General features: G+C 49.9%; 1 protein-coding gene across 2 annotated transcripts in view; it reads right to left on the bottom strand.

The window, feature by feature from the left end:
• Positions 1-1449: 1449 nt before the first annotated feature.
• The window catches only part of LOC137306035 (mitogen-activated protein kinase kinase kinase kinase 5-like), a 104857-nt gene continuing 85463 nt past the window's right edge, over positions 1450-20843 (bottom strand). Inside the window, exons 23-32 of one of the 2 annotated variants that reach the window (XM_067975059.1) lie at positions 20526-20586; positions 17488-17593; positions 16013-16071; positions 10612-10715; positions 9811-9988; positions 7075-7143; positions 5446-5538; positions 4183-4253; positions 2946-3001; positions 1450-1866 (exon numbers count right to left, since the gene is read on the bottom strand). In XM_067975059.1, coding sequence (XP_067831160.1) covers positions 1728-1866; positions 2946-3001; positions 4183-4253; positions 5446-5538; positions 7075-7143; positions 9811-9988; positions 10612-10715; positions 16013-16071; positions 17488-17593; positions 20526-20586 — 936 coding nt within the window. In that variant the 3' untranslated portion in view covers positions 1450-1727. The remainder of the gene's footprint in view (positions 1867-2945; positions 3002-4182; positions 4254-5445; positions 5539-7074; positions 7144-9810; positions 9989-10611; positions 10716-16012; positions 16072-17487; positions 17594-20525; positions 20587-20843) is intronic. The other variant, XM_067975060.1, reaches the window with a different exon arrangement.

Below are 20843 nucleotides of genomic sequence, written 5' to 3'. Positions count from 1 at the left end.
GCACGGACTCAATGGGCCGAATGGCCTCCTTCCATGCTGAAACCTTTCTTTGATTCTATGATTCTATACCAGTTTAACATAACTTACCTGAGGCTGGAGGTGGGAGGGAGGGAGTATGACTTACCTGAGACCAACACCCTCTAGATGCAGCTCCCTGTTGGAATTATTCACAGGGCGTCTGGAGCAAACAGCTCGTCTGCCAAACTGTTTTTGTGTTCAAGATCATCCTGGGGCTTTGTGTTTGACATTACAATGAGGATACTTACTACAAGTGGCTCTTATTCCATTAAGATATTTATTCCTTTAACAATCCCACCCCGACCAGCCACACAGTGGGAGGCTGTGGGTTTCTTTTAATACTTGGCACTGGGAAAGTACGAGATGCAATCAATCTATAAAGAGGACCTGAATTCAATGTTCAAATTCGATTAGCAATTTTATAAACTGCAGATGAAATAGCCGATCCATAAATCTCTCACGGAAACCGATTCTGCTGAGCAGCTTCCTCTACTGAGCAAAAGAAGGGTCCAATCTGATCATATCTTTACTAAAATGCATCTGACTCTCTGTTACACTGTGGAGTAGGACAGTCCAAATCCATCACAGGTCCACCTGCGCTTTTAACGTGGAAAAACATCCCAAGGTGCTTCACAGAGGTGACATCGGACAAAAATGGAGACCGAGCCAAAGAAGGGAATCCCAAACTAGGAAGGGTGACCTAAGAGATGGGTTTTAAGGTGGGTCTTAAACTTGGAGAGGGAGGTGGAGAAGAGGAGGGATTTAGGGAGGGAATTCCAGAGCGTGGGGTCTAGACGGCTGAAGGCACGGCCGTCAATGGTGGGGCAAAAGGAAAGCGGGATACACAAGAGGCTAGAGTCAGAGGGACGGAAAGTTCAAGGGGAGAAGGTGGGGGTGGGTTTGTAGGGCCAGATACAGAGATAGGGAGGGGCAAGGAGGCCATGTATTTAAATATGAAGATAAGCTGAAGTTTACAGAGGGTGGGAGATGGGGAGGCCAGCCTGGAGAGGATTGGAATAGTTAGTTTGGAGGTGACAGAGACATGGGGGTGAGGGTTTCAGCAGCAGATGGGCTGAGGCAGGGGCGGAGTGGGGGCGATGTTACGGAGGTGGAGGTAGGCGGTCTTGGTGATGGAGAGGAGATGAGATCTCAAGCTCAGCTCGTGTTCGAATAGGACGCCAAGATTGTGAACTCTGGTTCAGCCTGAGACAATTGCCGGGAAGGGGGCTGGAATCGGTGGTGAGGGTCTGTGTATTGAGCATGAATTCCTTGGCTTGCTTAAACCATAGTGCATTATGCACATGTTCTGACACCATTATCTGCTGGGTTGAGGCTTTCTCCACATCCTGTCACAACTGAGCAGACACTAGGGTAAAATCAGTGCACTGCAGGGAATGAATCCTTACAGCACCAAAAAGAAAGATGTAACACTTCAAATATATTTCTTTATTTATAGATTACCACAATTGACTTCATCCATTCCTCAATTCTACTTTATAATATTCATCATTCAAACTTTACACATTACCGGGTTTATAGATGTTTCTATAATACAAGGACACCCAGTCCGAAACGTTCAAAGGAGATTCGCATCCAACAGTGAACCTTTGACCCACACACTGACATGTGAGAGCAGCTTTAAATATAGGGCAAACCTCGTCCAGTTGCCAACAATCTCTTTTCTGTCCGTCTCCTGTGGGGGACTGGCATCACTGCCGGGCTGTGATCGGGTCCGAGTGCCCAGCCCCCATCCCAGACAGCGGGTTCTCGGGCACTTTCATGGTGTACAGGTTGCTGTGGGAGGTGGGGTCCTCGGCCGGCTTAGTTTCAAAGACCACCAGTCTGCAGCTTTAAAGAAATTTTTAAAGAAAGCTTTAAAGCTTTAAAGAAAGACAAACAAAGTCGCCAATGACAAGATGTCACTTTCACTCGAGCGAACCCAATGACTGAAACCGACTGCGATGGTAGCTACTGAGTGGGATATCTTTGAGCATGTTAAGCTCCCCCCTCACCAAAATTCTCCCCACTATCTCTCTTGAAGGCATGGATTGTATCTGGAGTACGGGTTCCCTCGTACATGCCCTCACTGTATGCCTAAACAGTGAGTATTGGCAAACTATTTGACCACGGGTCCATCATAGGCAAAACTGATTAGTTATCTGGGATAACACAATGCCTCTCCCATTCACTCACAAAATATGGAATCCCAATGGACCAACCCCTTCACATTCACTCCCACTGCACAGAATCCCAATGAGCCAAATCCCTTCCCATTCACTCCAGTTTTGTAGAATCCCAATGGACCAAACCCCTTCCCATTCACCCCCGTTGCACAGAATCCCAATGGACTAAATCCCTACCCATTCAGTCCAATTGTACAGAATCCCAATGGATGAAGCTCTTCCCATTCACTCCCACTGCACAGAATCCCAATGGACCAAACCCCTTCCCATTACTCTCATTGTATAGACATTCAATGGATCAAATCCCTTCCCATTCACTCCCACTGTACAGAATCCCAATTGACCAAATCCCTTCCCAGTCACTCCCACTATACAGAATCCCAATGGGTGAAATCCTTTCACATTCACTCCCACTGTACAGAATCCCAACCTCCTTCCCATTCACTTCCACAATATAAAGTTCCCAAACCAGTTCCACAGTTTTAGTGGTCAGTGACGCACACTGAACATACTCAACCCTTGGACACAGCAGTATATTTTACAGCCTAATCCCTTTGTTGGTTTTATGGAGATATTCTGTCCCTGAAAGAATGGTTCGAGGGGCTGTTTTACTTGTAATTACAGAAACGACAGGCTCCATACACATTGCACACCAAACTACACCTGGGTTTATCAAAGATCAACTGCAAAGCATTTCAATGTAAGGACTGGGAGCAGGACGCAGCTACTGTTGGACGTCCCTACCTGTCAGCTCCCAAAAAGCGATAAATCCGACTGTGTTCTGTCTTCTCCTCAAAAATCTGCAAATAAATGGGAATATTATTTTGAGTCATTTTTCTGATTATCACTGATTAAACGTAAAAAGCAGAAATTTATCCACCAAGCTGCCCCCTTCCGTCGAGCCGGAATTTCCGTAGAGAAATTCTTAAATTATTCCTGGGATTTTGCCTCAGCGACTTTATCTGGAAGTTTATTCCCCTCGCCGATCACATCTTATGTGAAGAGGAATTCCTGATATCAGTCCTAAAAGTTCCCTACTCTAGTTTGAACATTTCTAGAGGAATAGAATTGAAAAGCGGAGAAATTATGTTAAACTTGTATAGAACCTTGCTTAGTCCACACTTACTGTGCATAGTTCTGGTCTCCGTATTACGAAAAGGATATAGAGACACTGGGGAAGGTGCAAAAAAGATTTACAAGGATGATATCAGAACTGAGAGGTTATAACTATCAGGAAAGACTGAACAGGCTGGGGCTCTTTTCTCTAGAAAAGGGAAGGCTGAGGGGTGACCTGATAGAGGTCTTTAAAATTATGAAGGGGTTTGATAGAGTAGATGTGGAGAAAATGTTTTCACTTGTGGGTGAATCCAAAACTAGGGGTCATAAATATAAGATAGTCAGTAATAAATCCAATAAGGAATTCAGGAGAAACCTCTTTACCCAGAGAGTGGTTAGAATGTGGAGCTTGATATAACATGGAGTGGTTGAGACAAATAGCACAGATGTATTTAAGGGAAATCTAGATAAATACATGAGGGAGAAAGGAATAGAAAGGATATGCTGATAGGGTGAGATGAAGTAGGATGGGAGGAGGCTCATGTGAAGTATAAACCAGTTGGGCTGAATTGCCTGCTCTGTGTTGTAAATTCTATGTAAACCTATGTCCCTAGTTCTACTCCCACAGGTTAATTTAAAGTACTATCCAGGGTTAACTTTTCCAATGCCCTGAATGTACCACTATCATTAATTGGAAAGCTCTTTTAAAGAACCAGCACAGGCACGATGGGCCGAATGGCCTCCTCCTGTGCTCTATGAGTCTAGGATCACCCCTCAGATGCCTCCCTTCCAGGCTGAAAAGTCCAAGTCTTTCCTCATAACTCAGACCCTGACACGAGGGATCACCCTCCATTACTCGAACGTCTCCCTCGTTTCTTGGCGATCAGAATGTTGGTTAACAATTGAAACAAAAAACTCCACTCACCTCACAGGACCTGAAGCTCTTCCGCTGCATCCCGTGTTTCCAGAATCCCAGGACACTGTCAGAGAAGCAGACTGGGCGAGGGAAGAGACGCAGTATAAGTACTAGCAGATCACCCGTGGCATTGCTCATTGCAAGTTACATAGAATTTACAGCTCAGAAACAGGCCATTCGGCCCAACTGATCTATACCGGCGTTTATGCTCCACACGAGCCTCCTCCCTCCCTACTTCACCTAACCCTATCAACATATCCTTCTATTCCTTTCTCCCTCATGTAGCTTATCTAGCTTCACCTTAAAAGCATCTGTGCTATTTGCCTCAACTACCCCATGTGGTAGGAGTTAGAGCAATAGAGGTTTTATAAATGAAGTGTGACGGGGAAAATGTTACAGGAAGTAAGTGTGACACTTGCAGAAGTGTAGGCTACATGCAAGACTATTAACGTATTATTAGTCAATGTAAATTTAAAGTTATACATTCTGATCTTTTTTTATGTTCCCATTATAAATGCCTATGTCCCCATTTATAATGGAAATTGCCTATTTAAACTTGTCACATTGTAATTACACCATCACATCAGAGGTGGCACATCAGCACCACCATTAGTGGGAGAGTGTAATTACAGTGTGACAAATTTACATGAACAACTTCCATTCTAAATGGGGACAAAATAATTTACAATGGAAAAAGCTGATAGGAAGTTCAAGCAGATGTAGGATTTTTAATATATACCTTGGAGTGTTTGATGGGACAGTGTAGAGGGAGCTTTACTCTGTATCTAACCCATGCTGTACCTGCCCTGGGAGTGTTTGATGGGAGAGTGTAGAGGGAGCTTTACTCTGTATCTAACCCATGCTGTACCTGCCCTGGGAGTGTTTGATGGGACAGTGTAGAGGGAGCTTTACTCTGTATCTAACCCGTGCTGTATCTGCCCTGGGAGTGTTTGATGGGACAGTGTAGAGGGAGCTTTACTCTGTATCTAACCCGTGCTGTACCTGCCCTGGGAGTGTTTGTTGGGGCAGTGTGGAGGGAGCTTTACTCTGTATCTAACCCGTGCTGTACCTGCCCTGGGAGTGTTTGTTGGGGCAGTGTGGAGGGAGTTTTTCTCTGTATCTAACCCGTGCTGTACCTGCCCCGATGTACTGGGTATCTAAAATAGATAGTGCTCCACTCCCAAGAACTAACATCCCCCAAAATTAACCCTAAAATTCACCCACTTATAAGGCTGTAAATAGTCAAGTCTTGAATAACGTTTAACTCCTTACCGACTGATTCCACTGGGACATCAAACGTCACCTCTGGGACCAGCTCTTTATCTGTCTTGAGGCATCCATGAATATTTACAATTTTGATATTTTCTGTTAAAACAAAACAAGCTTCTTAAATGAACATATTCGAGAGAAAAGGTCCAAATCCTCCAAGCGGTGACCTGACTGCTGGCTCTGTTGGGAGGGAGGGAGGGACTTCCACCCGCTCGATTGACCTCGCACTGACCCCTGCAGCCCCCTTGGCGGGGGGGGGTCAGTGTCATTAGTATGTTCCAGGCCCACCTCAGGGCCTACAGTCCTTGGGAGGCCTGAGATAGAGGAGTGAGGGCCAAAGGCCCCTGGGAGGGATGGACACAGAAAGGAGGCCCCTGAGGGTTAAAATTAAAGTTTGCAAGTGGAAGCAATGATTCCATCGATCCACGATGGTTTCCAATCCTTGGGGAGGGGGGAAATTTAAATATAAAGGGTCTTTTGGCAGCCCTTAGATGCCAGTAACATTCTGGCGTTACTAAGGCCCAACGTCGCTATGGCGATAATCATGAAAAATGTGATGTGTGACGTCACTCCATCATTACCGACCTTAAATATGTCCGCCCGTGTTTGGGTTAGCATATTCACCGGGTGCTTCACTTCTGACGGAAAGTTCCAGAAGTAGTGGCTAACGATAGTAGTACAGCACCCCCCGCCCCACCCACCCCACACTCCCTCCTACCCCCCACACTTCCTCCCCACCCCGTCCCCATCCCACACCTCCCCCCCAAACTCCCCCTCCCTCCCCATGCCCCTGTCTCCCACACCCCCCTTCCCATACCCCTCCCCATTCCCCACACTCCCCTCACTCTCCCCCTCCCTCCCCATCCCCCCAGCATCCCACACCCCCCTCCCCACACCCCCTCCCCATCCCCCCTACACTCCCCCCTCCACAACCCCCATCCTCCCACACCCACTCTCCCCACACCCCCTCCCCATCCCCCCCTACGCTCCCCCCTCCCCAACCCCCAGCCTTCCACCCCTCTCCCCACACCCCCTCCCCATCCCCCCATACACTCCCCCCTCCCCAACCCCCAGCCTTCCACCCACTCTCCCCACACCCCCTCCCCATCCCCCCCTACACTCCCCCCTCCCCAACCCCCAGCCTCCCACCCCCCCCTCCCCACACCCCTACCCAATTCCCCCACACTCCCCCCCTTCCCCCCCACACATTCCCCCTCCCCCTTCCCCCCGACACATTCCCCCTCCCCCTTCCCCCCGACACTCCCCCCTCCCCCTTCCCCCCCACACTCTCCCCAATGACCCCTCTCCCACCCTCACAGGGGCCTGTGGCTTCGACTCGATTGGCTCACTTGGTAATTGGAGCGGACTCAATGGGGTCGATTTTCAATAAACCTGGCGGATCGATCGCCCGTTATAGAAACCGCCCTCGATGGAAATGACAATCGGGCGGTTTCTATATCGGGCGGGCGATCGCAACGACAGTGTTACGCCCGGGCGGTGTATCTACCCCAATGGGCTGCTGGTCGCTTGCTCCTCGGAGCCGCTGGTAACGACGGGCGACCCTCGGGGTGGGGTCACCTGACCGCGGGGAACGCTCCCTGAACCGAGCGAGCGAGCAGCGATTGTACTTACGGCCGATGCACACCAGCACCGTCTCGTTACCCAGCTGACTCACATGGACAAACTCCTCCTGCGGCCCTGCTGCAAAGAGAAAGCCGTGCGTTACCTCAGCCGGGTGACATGCGAAGGAACATTCCAGAAGCAGCCCTCAGAAAGGTCGTCTCCGTGACCTCTGCCCTGACCCCAGCGGCATTGGGTGTAAAGCTGCCTTCACTTACTTGGAAAAACACAACCAAAAAATAAAAGCCGGACCGTAATAGTTACAAACGGGAGAAGTGGCCAAAAAAGTCCGAGAACTTGGGGCAGACGGACCGTTTGGTGGACGTTCCCCCTCACCGCCTGGGTGAGAGCTCACCGATCGCAGCCCATTATCCAGCCCGTCCGACTTTCAAAGCTTTCAATGGAATGAAAATCGCAAGGGTTCTGTAACAGACGTGCGATCTGCCAGATTAGTGCCCAGAAGATGAAAATCTACCCCAATATTTCTTTGCTATTTATAACATAGATTAATTGAGCACAGAAGGAGGCCATTCGGGCCATCGTGCCTGAGCTATCCAATTAGTCCCACTCCCCTGCCCTTTCCCCAACAGCCGTGTAAATTTTGTCTCTTCAGGTATTTATCCAATTCCCTTTTGAAAGTTATTATTGAATCTGCTTCCACCGCCCTTTCAGGCAGTGGATTCCAGATCATTACAACTCACTGCGTAAAACAATATTTCCTCGTGTCGCCTCTGGCTCTTTTGCCGATCACCTTAAATCTGTGTCCTCTGGTTACCGACCCTTCTGCCACTGGAAACAGTTTCTCCTTATTTACTCTATCAAAACCCTTCATGATTTTTAACACTTCTATCAAATCTCTGCTCGAAGGAGAACAATCCCAGCTTCTCCAATCTCTCCACATAACTGAAGTCCCTCATCCCTGGTACCATTCTAGTAAATCTCCTCTGCACCCTCTCCAAGGCCTTGACATCCTTCCTAAAGTGTGGGGCCAGGAATTGGACACAATACTCCAGCTGACCCTAACCAGTGTTTTATAGAGATTTAGCATATCTTCCTTGCTTTTGTACTCTACGCCTCTATTAATAAAGCCCAGGATCCCATATACTTTTTTAACAGCCTTCTCAACTTTAAAGATTTGTGTGCGTACACCCCCAGGTGTTATCCTGTTTAAAATAAAGGGGTTCATGTCTCCGTTAAAGGGGCAGAAAGAGGAACGAGCCAAAGGTTGAAAGCCAGCGAGATTACCCTCTCCCCATAACCCGTTGCCATCTCAGCTACCTGCAGACCATAATAACCACGACTGTGATATCATGAGTGTGCAGAGTGGATTATGGGTATTGCCCATTCGCAGTGTCACCGGATGGAACGTCACGATGTCACGTGGGACGCCATTCGGCCCATCCTGCCTGTGCCTTTCACGGGAGGAAACATCTGCTCAAAATGGCTGATCCCCTGCAGGTTCGAAAAGATAACAAGTCGTGCGGAGAGAGGTCAGGGAGTTAATTTAGCGCGATGGGAAATGTGTTCTTGGGCTGTGGGCCACCCTGACAAGGAGGTATTTGTTGTCCAACCCATTGGCACCTGATTGGCACCCCATCCACCACCTTAAACATTCACTCCCTCCACCACCAGCGCACCGTGGCTGCAGTGTGTACCATCCACAGGATGCACTGCAGCAACTCGCCAAGGCTTCTTCGACAGCACCTCCCAAACCCGCGACCTCTACCACCTCGAAGGTCAAGGGCAGCAGGCACATGGGAACAACACCACCTGCACGTTCCCCTCCAAGTCACGCACCATCCCGACTTGGAAATATATCGCCGTTCCTTCATCGTCGCTGGGTCAAAATCCTGGAACTCCCTACCTAACAGCACTGTGGGAGAACCTTCACCACACGGACTGCAGCGGTTCAAGAAGGCGGCTCACCACCACCTTCTCGAGGGCAATTATGGATGGGCAATAAATACTGGCCTCGCCAGCGATGCCCACATCCCAAGAATGAATGAAAAAAAAACCCTAGTTTAACCTCAGCATTAAGCCAAGAGTCAAACACATACTAAGGTGGCCACTAACAGGTCCAGGATGGACGTGGCCTAGAGGGGAAGTCACTCTGGCTGCCTGCCTCTCTTCTGCGGTCTTGTCCACACCAGGGTGGCCCTGGAGAGGGAGCACGCTTGTCTGCAGGTTCACGAGGATCTCCGCAACCAGTGGGCACCACAGGGATTGGAGTGTGTACTGGACACCGGGAGCAACATCATCATTTAGTTTTATAAGTTTCCTTTTGTTTATGGTTCCGTTCTTTTATTAGTTGTGCCCCTTAAAAAAAAGGCAGCACATTAAAAAAAATATGGTTTTCAGTTGATGAGACTGGGGCAACCTTATCGCTCTTTAAGGACCGGAGATACGAGTAGGCCTGGACCAGGGGTGGTTCCCTTCCCTGAAGGACGTTGGTGAACCAGTTGGGTTTTTATAACAATCCGGCAGCTTTCATGGTAACTTTTATCTGCCAGCCCAGAAATTACCAGATTTATTGAGCTCAGTTCATGGTGGAGATTTGAACTCATGACCTCTGGGCTGCCAGGACCATAACCACTAGGCCACCATACTGATCTGGTGCAGTGTTTTGTCTTTTAAGACACGGAGGTGGGGCAGTATCGCCAGATAGGGCTGTGCGTCGGCAGGGTCTGGTCCCTGGCCTGGGGAGCTAGAATTTGACGTTCTTTCTGACCGCCTATGACAGAGACTCACCTGTTCGCAGGTCTGTAAACCAGGAGGAGGAGGAATTGAGGTTAATCGTCTGGAACTGTACAACCCTGTTGGAGGAACAATCTCTGCTGACTCCAACGCAAACCAGTGGATACTCCTGCCCCGGGACCACTAAAGTTTCCAACATTCGAAGGGGATTGGGCAGCGGGAAGTCAAAGTGCTGGAAACGTAAAGAACACAATGTCAGGCAGAGTCTGAAGGAAAGCCTGAGTCCAGGCCCAAAGTCTGAGTCCATCTGTTTTAGTGATGCGGGAAGTGGCAGGAAATCAGAGTTGATCCATCTCACACTATTTAAAAGTCCATCACATCTCTGTCCCCTCACCCTCGAGCAGCTTGGCTAAGAACTCACTCAACACTCCCCAGCCAAGCTGAGCAATTCTGAGCGACAGATAGGAACAGGAGGCGGCCATTCAGCCCCTCGAGCCTGTTCCGCCATTCAATTGGATCGTGGCTGATCTGTACCTCAACCTCCCCTTGATACCCTCACCCAACAAAAATCAATCTTCATTTGACTCCCAGCATCCACAGACTTTTGGCGAGTTCCAGATTTTCAGATCGGTGCTTCCTGATTTCACTTCTCAATGGCCGAGCTCTAATTTTAAGACTGCGGCCCCTTTGTTCTGGATCTCCCACCCCCCAAAAGCCATTAGATAGCCCGCAAACCTCTGACTAACTGAAAGCGAGTCAAGGGCCTGCAGGGAATCAGCCGAGGATCGCTGAATCTTCAACCATCAGTCACTGACTGCGGCCACCGGTGAAGAGACGGACTGTGGGAACACTCACCTTAATCAGCATGAATTTCTTCATGGGCTCGTACCACTGCAAGAGAACGATACTGGACTCCATCGCCCCGCACAGGTAGCAGTAGCCCGTGGGGGAGTTCCGCACTGTGGAAACAGGAAGAGGGATTAATACCAGTAGAGAATATGTGGGCGGTGTGGGATATAACTGTATTACAGTGAGGGGTGTGGGGTATATCAGCGTTATAGTGAGAGGTGTGGGGTATATCAGCGTTACAGTGAGTGGTGTGGGGTATATCAGTGTTACAGTGAGGGGTGTGGGGTATATCAGTGTTACACTGAGAGGTGTGGGGTATATCAGTGTTACACTGAGAGGTGTGGGGCATATCAGTGTTACAGTGAGAGGTGTGGGGTATATCAGTGTTACAGTGAGAGGTGTGGGGTATATCAGTGTTACAGTGAGAGGTGTGGGGTATATCAGTGTTACAGTGAGAGGTGTGGGGTATATCAGTGTTACAGTGAGAGGTGTGGGGTATATCAGTGTTACAGTGAGGGGTGTGGGGTATATCAGTGTTACAGTGAGGGGTGTGGGGTATATCAGTGTTACAGTGAGGGGTGTGGGGTATATCAGTGTTACACTGAGAGGTGTGGGGTATATCAGTGTTACAGTGAGGGGTGTGGGGTATATCAGTGTTACAGTGAGAGGTGTGGGGTATATCAGTGTTACAGTGAGGGGTGTGGGGTATATCAGTGTTACAGTGAGGGGTGTGGGGTATATCAGTGTTACAGTGAGGGGTGTGGGGTATATCAGTGTTACACTGAGAGGTGTGGGGTATATCAGTGTTACAGTGAGGGGTGTGGGGTATATCAGTGTTACAGTGAGAGGTGTGGGGTATATCAGTGTTACAGTGAGAGGTGTGGGGTATATCAGTGTTACAGTGAGAGGTGTGGGGTATATCAGTGTTACAGTGAGGGGTGTGGGGTATATCAGTGTTACAGTGAGGGGTGTGGGGTATATCAGTGTTACAGTGAGGGGTGTGGGGTATATCAGTGTTACAGTGAGGGGTGTGCGGGTATATCAGTGTTACAGTGAGGGGTGTGGGGTATATCAGTGTTACAGTGAGAGGTGTGGGGTATATCAGTGTTACAGTGAGGGGTGTGGGGTATATCAGTGTTACAGTGAGGGGTGTGGGGTATATCAGTGTTACAGTGAGGGGTGTGGGGTATATCAGTGTTACAGTGAGAGGTGTGGGGTATATCAGTGTTACAGTGAGGGGTGTGGGGTATATCAGTGTTACAGTGAGGGGTGTGGGGTATATCAGAGTGTTATAGTGAGGGGTGTGGGGTATATCAGTGTTACAGTGAGGGGTGTGGGGTATATCAGTGTTACAGTGAGGGGTGTGGGGTATATCAGTGTTACAGTGAGGGGTGTGGGGTATATCAGTGTTACAGTGAGAGGTGTGGGGTATATCAGTGTTACAGTGAGGGGTGTGGGGTATATCAGTGTTACAGTGAGGGGTGTGGGGTATATCAGTGTTACAGTGAGGGGTGTGGGGTATATCAGTGTTACAGTGAGGGGTGTGGGGTATATCAGTGTTACAGTGAGGGGTGTGGGGTATATCAGTGTTACAGTGAGGGGTGTGGGGTATATCAGTGTTACAGTGAGGGGTGTGGGGTATATCAGTGTTACAGTGAGGGGTGTGGGGTATATCAGTGTTACAGTGAGGGGTGTGGGGTATATCAGTGTTACAGTGAGAGGTGTGGGGTATATCAGTGTTACAGTGAGGGGTGTGGGGTATATCAGTGTTACAGTGAGAGGTGTGGGGTATATCAGTGTTACAGTGAGGGGTGTGGGGTATATCAGTGTTACAGTGAGAGGTGTGGGGTATATCAGTGTTACAGTGAGGGGTGTAGGGTATATCAGTGTTACAGTGAGGGGTGTGCGGGTATATCAGCGTTACAGTGAGGGGTGTGGGGTATATCAGCATTACAGTTAGGGGTGTGGGGTATATCAGCATTACAGTTAGGGGTGTGGGGTATATCAGCGTTACAGTGAGGGGTGTGGGGTATATCAGTGTTACAGTGAGGGGTGTGCGGGTATATCAGCGTTACAGTGAGAGGTGTGGGGTATATCAGAGTTAGAGTGAGGGGTGTGCGGGTATATCAGCGTTACAGTGAGGGGTGTGGGGTATATCAGCATTACAGTTAGGGGTGTGGGGTATATCAGCGTTACAGTGAGGGGTGTGGGGTATATCAGTGTTACAGTAAGGGGTGTGCGGGTATATCAGCGTTACAGTGAGAGGTGTGGGGTATATCAGTGTTACAGTTAGGGGTGTGGGGTATATCAGCGTTACAGTGAGGGGTGTGGGGTATATCAGTGTTACAGTGAGGGGTGTGCGGGTATATCAGCGTTACAGTGAGAGGTGTGGGGTATATCAGCGTTACAGTGAGGGGTGTGGGGTATATCAGTGTTACAGTGAGGGGTGTGCGGGTATATCAGCGTTACAGTGAGAGGTGTGGGGTATATCAGCATTACAGTTAGGGGTGTGGGGTATATCAGCGTTACAGTGAGGGGTGTGGGGTATATCAGCGTTACAGTGAGGGGTGTGGGATATATCAGCGTTACAGTGAGAGGTGTGGGGTATATCAGAGAGTTACAGTGAGGGGTGTGCGGTATAGCAGTGTTACAGTGAGAGGTGTGGGGTATATCAGAGTGTTACAGTGAGGGGTGTGGGGTATATCAGCGCTATATTGAGGGGTGTGGGGTATATCAGCGTTACAGTGAGGGGTGTGGGGTATATCAGAGTGTTACAGTGAGCGGTGTGGGGTATATCAGCGTTATAGTGAGGGGTGTGGGGTATATCAGCGTTACAGTGAGGGGTGTGGGGTATATCAGAGTGTTACAGTGAGGGGTGTGGGGTACATCAGAGTGTTACAGTGAGGGGTGTGGGGTACATCAGAGTGTTACAGTGAGGAGCATGGGGTATATCAGAGTGTTACAGTGACTGGTGTGGGGGTATATCAGAGTGTTGAGTGAGGGGGTGCGGGGTGTATCGGAGTGTTGAGTGAGGGGGTGCGGGGTGTATCGGAGTGTTGAGTGAGGGGGTGCGGGGTATATCGGAGTGTTGAGTGAGGGGGTGCGGGGTGTATCGGAGTGTTGAGTGAGGGGGTGCGGGGTGTGTCGGAGTGTTGAGTGAAGGGGTGCGGGGTATGTCGGAGTGTTGAGTGAGGGAGCGCGGGGTATATCGGAGTGTTGAGTGAGGGGGTGCGGGGTGTATCGGAGTGTTGAGTGAGGGGGTGCGGGGTATATCGGAGTGTTGAGTGAGGGGGTGCGGGGTATATCGGAGTGTTGAGTGAGGGGGTGCGGGGTGTGTCGGAGTGTTGAGTGAGGGGGTGCGGGGTGTGTCGGAGTGTTGAGTGAAGGGGTGCGGGGTTTGTCGGAGTGTTGAGTGAAGGGGTGCGGGGTATGTCGGAGTGTTGAGTGAGGGGGTGCGGGGTATATCGGAGTGTTGAGTGAGGGGGTGCGGGGTATATCGGAGTGTTGAGTGAGGGGGTGCGGGGTATATCGGAGTGTTGAGTGAGGGGGTGCGGGGTATATCGGAGTGTTGAGTGAGGGGGTGCGGGGTATATCGGAGTGTTGAGTGAGGGGGTGCGGGGTATATCGGAGTGTTGAGTGAGGGGCTGCGGGATGTATCGGAGTGTTGAGTGAGGGGGTGCGGGGTATATCGGAGTGTTGAGTGAGGGGGTGCGGGGTATATCGGAGTGTTGAGTGAGGGGGTGCGGGGTATATCGGAGTGTTGAGTGAGGGGGTGCGGGGTATATCGGAGTGTTGAGTGAGGGGGTGTGGGGTATATCGGAGTGTTGAGTGAGGAGGTGCGGGGTATATCGGAGTGTTGAGTGAGGGGGTGCGGGGTATATCGGAGTGTTGAGTGAGGGGGTGTGGGGTATATCGGAGTGTTGAGTGAGGGGGTGCGGGGTATATCGGAGTGTTGAGTGAGGGAGTGCGGGGTATATCGGAGTGTTGAGTGAGGGGGTGCGGGATGTATCGGAGTGTTGAGTGAGGGGGTGCGGGGTATATCGGAGTGTTGAGTGAGGGGGTGCGGGGTATATCGGAGTGTTGAGTGAGGGGGTGCGGGGTATATCGGAGTGTTGAGTGAGGGGGTGCGGGGTATATCGGAGTGTTGAGTGAGGGGGTGCGGGGTATATCGGAGTGTTGAGTGAGGGGGTGCGGGGTATATCGGAGTGTTGAGTGAGGGGGTGCGGGGTATATCGGAGTGTTGAGTGAGGGGGTGCGGGGTATATCGGAGTGTTGAGTGAGGAGGTGCGGGGTATATCGGAGTGTTGAGTGAGGGGGTGCGGGGTATATCGGAGTGTTGAGTGAGGGGGTGCGGGGTATATCGGAGTGTTGAGTGAGGGGGTGCGGGGTATATCGGAGTGTTGAGTGAGTGGGTGCGGGGTATATCGGAGTGTTGAGTGAGGGGGTGCGGGGTATATCGGAGTGTTGAGTGAGGGGGTGCGGGGTATATCGGAGTGTTGAGTGAGGGGGTGCGGGGTATATCAGAGTGTTGAGTGAGGGGGCGCGGGGTATATCGGAGTGTTGAGTGAGGAGGTGCGGGGTATATCAGAGTGTTGAGTGAGGGGGTGCGGGGTGTATCGGAGTGTTGAGTGAGGGGGTGCGGGGTATATCGGAGTGTTGAGTGAGGGGGTGCGGGGTATATCGGAGTTTTGAGTGAGGGGGTGCGGGGTGTATCGGAGTGTTGAGTGAGGGGGTGCGGGGTATATCGGAGTGTTGAGTGAGGGGGTGCGGGGTATATCGGAGTGTTGAGTGAGGGGGTGTGGGGTATATCGGAGTGTTGAGTGAGGAGGTGCGGGGTATATCGGAGTGTTGAGTGAGGGGGTGCGGGGTGTATCGGAGTGTTGAGTGAGGGGGTGCGGGGTATATCGGAGTGTTGAGTGAGGGGTGTGGGGTACATCAGAGTGTTACAGTGAGGAGCATGGGGTATATCAGAGTGTTACAGTGACTGGTGTGGGGGTATATCAGAGTGTTGAGTGAGGGGGTGCGGGGTATATCGGAGTGTTGAGTGGGGGGGTGCGGTGTATATCGGAGTGTTGAGTGAGGGGGTGCGGTGTATATCGGAGTGTTGAGTGAGGGGGTGCGGTGTATATCGGAGTGTTGAGTGAGGGAGTGCGGGGTATATCAGAGTGTTGAGTGAGGGGGTGCGGTGTATATCGGAGTGTTGAGTGAGGGGGTGCGGGGTATATCGGAGTGTTGAGTGAGGGGGTGCGGGGTATATCGGAGTGTTGAGTGAGGGGGTGCGGGGTATATCGGAGTGTTGAGTGAGGGGGTGCGGGGTATATCGGAGTGTTGAGTGAGGGGGTGCGGGGTATATCGGAATGTTGAGTGAGGGGGTGGGTTGTCGGTGCACGTTGATTAATTTACTCACCAACAGAACACTTCCTACAGCCTTTGGTGTCTGGAATCTTATTGGTTACCGCATTCTTCCTGCAGAAGGCAGACAGACACGAGTCTGAGGACAGCTCTATTATACCAAGGCCCTGCCCCACCCTTGCCCATGGCCCCAGTCTCTCTCCCACGGCCCTGTTCTTTCTCTGCTCTTGTCCCCTCTGTCTGTGGAGCTGAATGAAGCAATGAAACAAAGAGCTGAATTGGGCGTGTTAAAAGAAACGGCCCTGAACGCATGGGAGGCTATTCGGCTATCGGGAGGAGGTACAGCCGCGCCTATTTCCGATCTCACCCGACGTCTACACGCACGCCCTTTCCATCTGCGGGTCACTGGAGAGTGAGAGTAGGAGCTGATTTCGATCCTGCCCTAATGGGCAGAGGACAGCTGAATCCTCAGCCCTGCTGTCCTGGTGAGATCAATAAATTTAGAGCAGACTGGACATCAAACCTGGGAACCTCCTGGACTGTACTGTGCCAGGAAACGCATTCACCAACTGAGTATGGTCGCCAACCCCCTGTCTCCAGGATTGTCCTGGAGTCTCCAGGAATTAAAGATTAATTTCCTGGACACTGCTACAAGCAACGCCCGGGAGATAAATCATAGGGGTATTAAAATAATTCCGTTTTTTATTCCATTTTCTTTGAACACTTTTATTTATTAGTGATAAAGAAATTGGAGATGGGGAGAGAAAAAGACTTTGGCCAGGTGCGGGGGTGGGGAGGGTGGGTGGGGGTGGGTTGGAGGCCAGAGGTCATGTGATAAAACTTCCAGGAATATGTCCGACCAGGGGTGGGAAGCTTACAACTGAGACACTTGGGAAGTGTCATTAAAAAATGGTCACAGAGCAATGATGTAGATTGAAGGGTATAAAATTAAATGTCTTGTTGGTGTAGCAGCAGTTGAACAGTAGATAGGACACACTGCAGCCATGGTGGAGGGAGTGGATGTTTAAGGCGGGGGATGGACTGCTTTGTCCTGGATGGTGTCGAGCTTCTTGAGTGTTATTGGAGCTGCACACATCCAGGCGAGTGGAGAGTATTCCATCACACTCCTGACTTGTGCCTTGTAGATGGTGGAAAGGCTTTGGGGAGTCAGGAGGTGAGTCACTTGCCAAAGAATACCCAGCCTCTGACCTGCTCTAGGAGCCACAGTATTTATATGGCTGGTCCAGTTGGGTTTCTGGTCAATGGTGACCCCCAGGATGTTGATGGTGGGGGATTCGGCGATGGTAATGGAAACAAGTCCTCCCTGATGTCAATGTGGAAGCCACATCGCCGGTGTGTACATGCGGGGAGAACCCAGCCTGCTAACAGCCAAGACAAAATGGCGGGATGGTTGGCTCCGTACACTGATCTCGTGGTTACCTCATTGCCTGCTTCACTTTGCAAGTCGGCATTGAGTTAACAGTCTCGGCACAGTTTGCCCTGCCTCAACCGGCAGGTTCTGGGCCTTACCTGGGTAAGAGTCGATGGGTTGGAATGTGAACCATTGACCTTTGCTCCTTCTTGGCCTGTTCGAACAGTCCCAGCAGGCTGTGCGAGTGCAGCTGCATCGTCTTCCCTGGAAGAGCAAGCGAGCCATGTTAGCCCTCCCCCATTGACCTCGCGCGAACAGCTCAGAGACAGGCGCTGATCTGCTGCTCCCCTTCCACTCCCCCGTCCCACAAAGAAAGCAGGAAGGGAGCTTCAGTCAACCTGGGCACTGTTACTAACTGGGTGCCCACCAACGTCCATCTATCTCTGAGGCCTTGGTTTGAATGCAAGGGTGTGAGGGGCTCTGCTCTGTGAGAGATGGTCAATCGTTGTTTTTTCCTTCCAATTCTCTCCCCTCCACCTCCACCCTGCTTGCTGGGAGATAAGGGCCGTGTCTCCTGCCCAGTCAACGGCAACAACAACTTGTACTTTGATGGCGTCTTTAACATAGAAAAAGGTCTCAAGGCGTAAAGAAAATAAAATGGATGCCAAGTCAAAGGAGGGGAGATGAGGAAGGGGTGACCAAAAGCTTGGTCAAAGAGCTTTTGTTTTTTATTTATTCATGGGATGCGGGCGTCGCTGGCGAGGCCGGCATTTATTGCCCATCCCTAATTGCCCTTGAGAAGGTGGTGGTGAGCCGCCTTCTTGAACCGCTGCAGTCCATGTGGTGACGGTTCTCCCACAGTGCTGTTAGGAAGGGAGTTCCAGGATTTTGACCCAGCGACGATGAAGGAACGGCTGATATATTTCCAAGTCGGGATGGTGTGTGACTTGGAGGGGAACGTGCAGGTGGTATTGTTCCCATGTGCCTGCTGCTCTTGTCCTTCTAGGTGGTAGAGGTCGCGGGTTTGGGAGGTGTACGGTGTGTATGGGAAGTAAGGGTGAAGATAACGGAGGCTTCAGCCACAATCTTCCAATCCTCCCCAGATATGGGAGTGGTGCCAGATGACTGGAGGACTGTTATTGTCAGGGATGTAACATTTATCCAAGACAAAATTAATGGTCACTTGGAAAAATATGGGTTAATAAATGACAGCCAGCACGGATTTGTTAAAGGTAAATCATGTTTGACTAACATGATTGAGTTCTTTGATGCAGTAACGGAGAGGGTTGATGAGGGTAGTGCAGTTAATATTGTGTATATGGACTTTCAAAAGACATTGATAATTTGACTTGTTAGCAAAATTGAAGCCATGGGATTAAAGGGCAGTAGCAGCGTGGATACGAAATTGGCTAAGAGACAGAAAGCAGAGAGTAGTGGTGAGTGGTTGTTTTTCAGACTGGAGGGAAGTACACAGTGGTGTCCCCAGGGCTCGGGATTAGAACCAGTGCTTTTTTTGATATATATCGATGACCTGGATTTGGTTGTAGAGGGCATAATTTCAAAGTTTGCAGATGACACGAAACTCAGAAATGCAGTAAACAGTGAGGAGGATAGTAATAGACTTCAGGAGGACATCAACAGACTGGTGAAATGGGCAGACACAAGACAGATGAAATTTGAAGCAGAGAAGTGTGAAGTGATGCATTTTGGTAGGAAGAATGAGGAGAGGCAATATAGACTAAATGGTACAATTTTAAAGGGAGTGCAGGAACAGAGAGACCTGAGGGTGCATGTACGCAAATCTTTGAAGGAGGCAGGACAAATTGAGAAGGCTGTTAAAAAAAGCATAAACCAAGGATTCTTTATAAAACACTGGTAAGGCCCCTGCTGGAGTACTGTGTCCAATTCTGGGCATCACACTTTAGGAAGGATGTCAAGGCCTTGGAGAGGGTGCAGAGGAGATTTACTAGAATGGTACCAGGGATGAGGGGCTTCTGTTATCTGGAGAGACTGGAGAAGCTGGGATTGTTCTCCTTAGAGCAGAGGTTAAGGGGAGATTTAATAGAGGTGTTCAAAATCATGAAGGGTTTTGATAGAGTAAATAAGGAGAAACTGTTTCCAGTGGCAGAAGGGTCGGTAACCAGAGGACACAGATTTAAGGTAATTGACAAAAGAACCAGAGCTGAGATGAGGAGAATTTTTTTTAACGCAGCGAGTTGTTATGATCTGGAATCCACTGCCTGAAAGGGCGATGGAAGCAGACGCAATAGTAACTTTCAAAAGGGAATTGGATAAATATTTGAAGGGGAAAAGTTTGCAGGGCTATGGGGAAAGGGCAGGGGATTGGGACTAATTGGACGGCTCTTTCAAAGAGCCGGCACAGGCACAATGGGCCGAATGGCCTCCTTCTGCGCTGCATCATTCTATGATTCTCCGATTCTGATAGGTGCTGACTGTCTAAGTCCCTTTTTAAAAGCTTCGCGTCGCGGTTGCTATTTTCCGACCTTCTGGATTTTAATCATTGTTATGGAGGTAGTGGCCGGAAGCTGGCTGATTTCAGTCACCATTTCTGGAGGTCCACCTGGGCCTGGTGCTTTACCCTCCTCAGACTATCAGTGATCGCCAGATCTGATATTCCTATTAATGTTGTGTTCCCCCCCCTCAACGCTCGAGAATTCAGCTTCGAAGCTGGGGAGAGGGCCCGTGACCCCATCGAGGGACTCAGAAAGGAACAGTTCATTTAATACATTGCTATATATATATATAAGGGCTGATTTTACAGACGTGTTGTTAGGGAGGAGCTCCCTCACCCCTCCCCGCCACCCGCCCCCCTCCCCCAACCATCCCGGGACTGTATAATCAGGAAATAACAGGCTCACTCCGGATGATTTCCCGGAATTAACTCCCAGTGACTGAGACTTTGCAAATTCATCCTTTCCACTGTGACATGTTATCCTACGTTAATGAAGCTTCATTAAATCATATCTTTTTAAAAAGAGCATTTAATTAGTGTTCGCCATTGTGAAAAGATGCACCTTCTGTATTTTAATATCTCCGGTTAGTTTGTTAGTGATGGGGGAGGTCCTGAGAGTTAACACAATCCATAATCTCCACACGACCTTCCCAAAGTTTACGTCTTAGAAATGTTAGTTTGAAGGGAGAGTTAGGGCGGAGCTTGGTGCAAGATTATCCTTACCTGAGATGCTGATTAATACATTACTGATGACGTAAACCCAAATACATCGTCCTGGATACAACTGAGAGACAAAGAAACACGGGTTCAAGAAACAGCCAGAGTACAGTTACATACAGATAACACATGGATACAGGTACTGCACACAGGCAGCAGGCTCATACGGGCAAAATGCATACAGGTAAAATGCACACACACACGTAACATGCACACACACACACAGGTAACATGCACACAGGTAGCACATGGGTAACACACACGCACACACAGGTAACATATAGACAGGCCACACACTCATATGGGTCACACACACAGGTTTTA

Source organism: Heptranchias perlo, chromosome 41 (assembly GCF_035084215.1).
Source record: "Heptranchias perlo isolate sHepPer1 chromosome 41, sHepPer1.hap1, whole genome shotgun sequence".
NCBI lineage: Eukaryota > Metazoa > Chordata > Chondrichthyes > Hexanchiformes > Hexanchidae > Heptranchias > Heptranchias perlo.
This window is presented reverse-complemented; position numbering and strand designations above follow the sequence as displayed.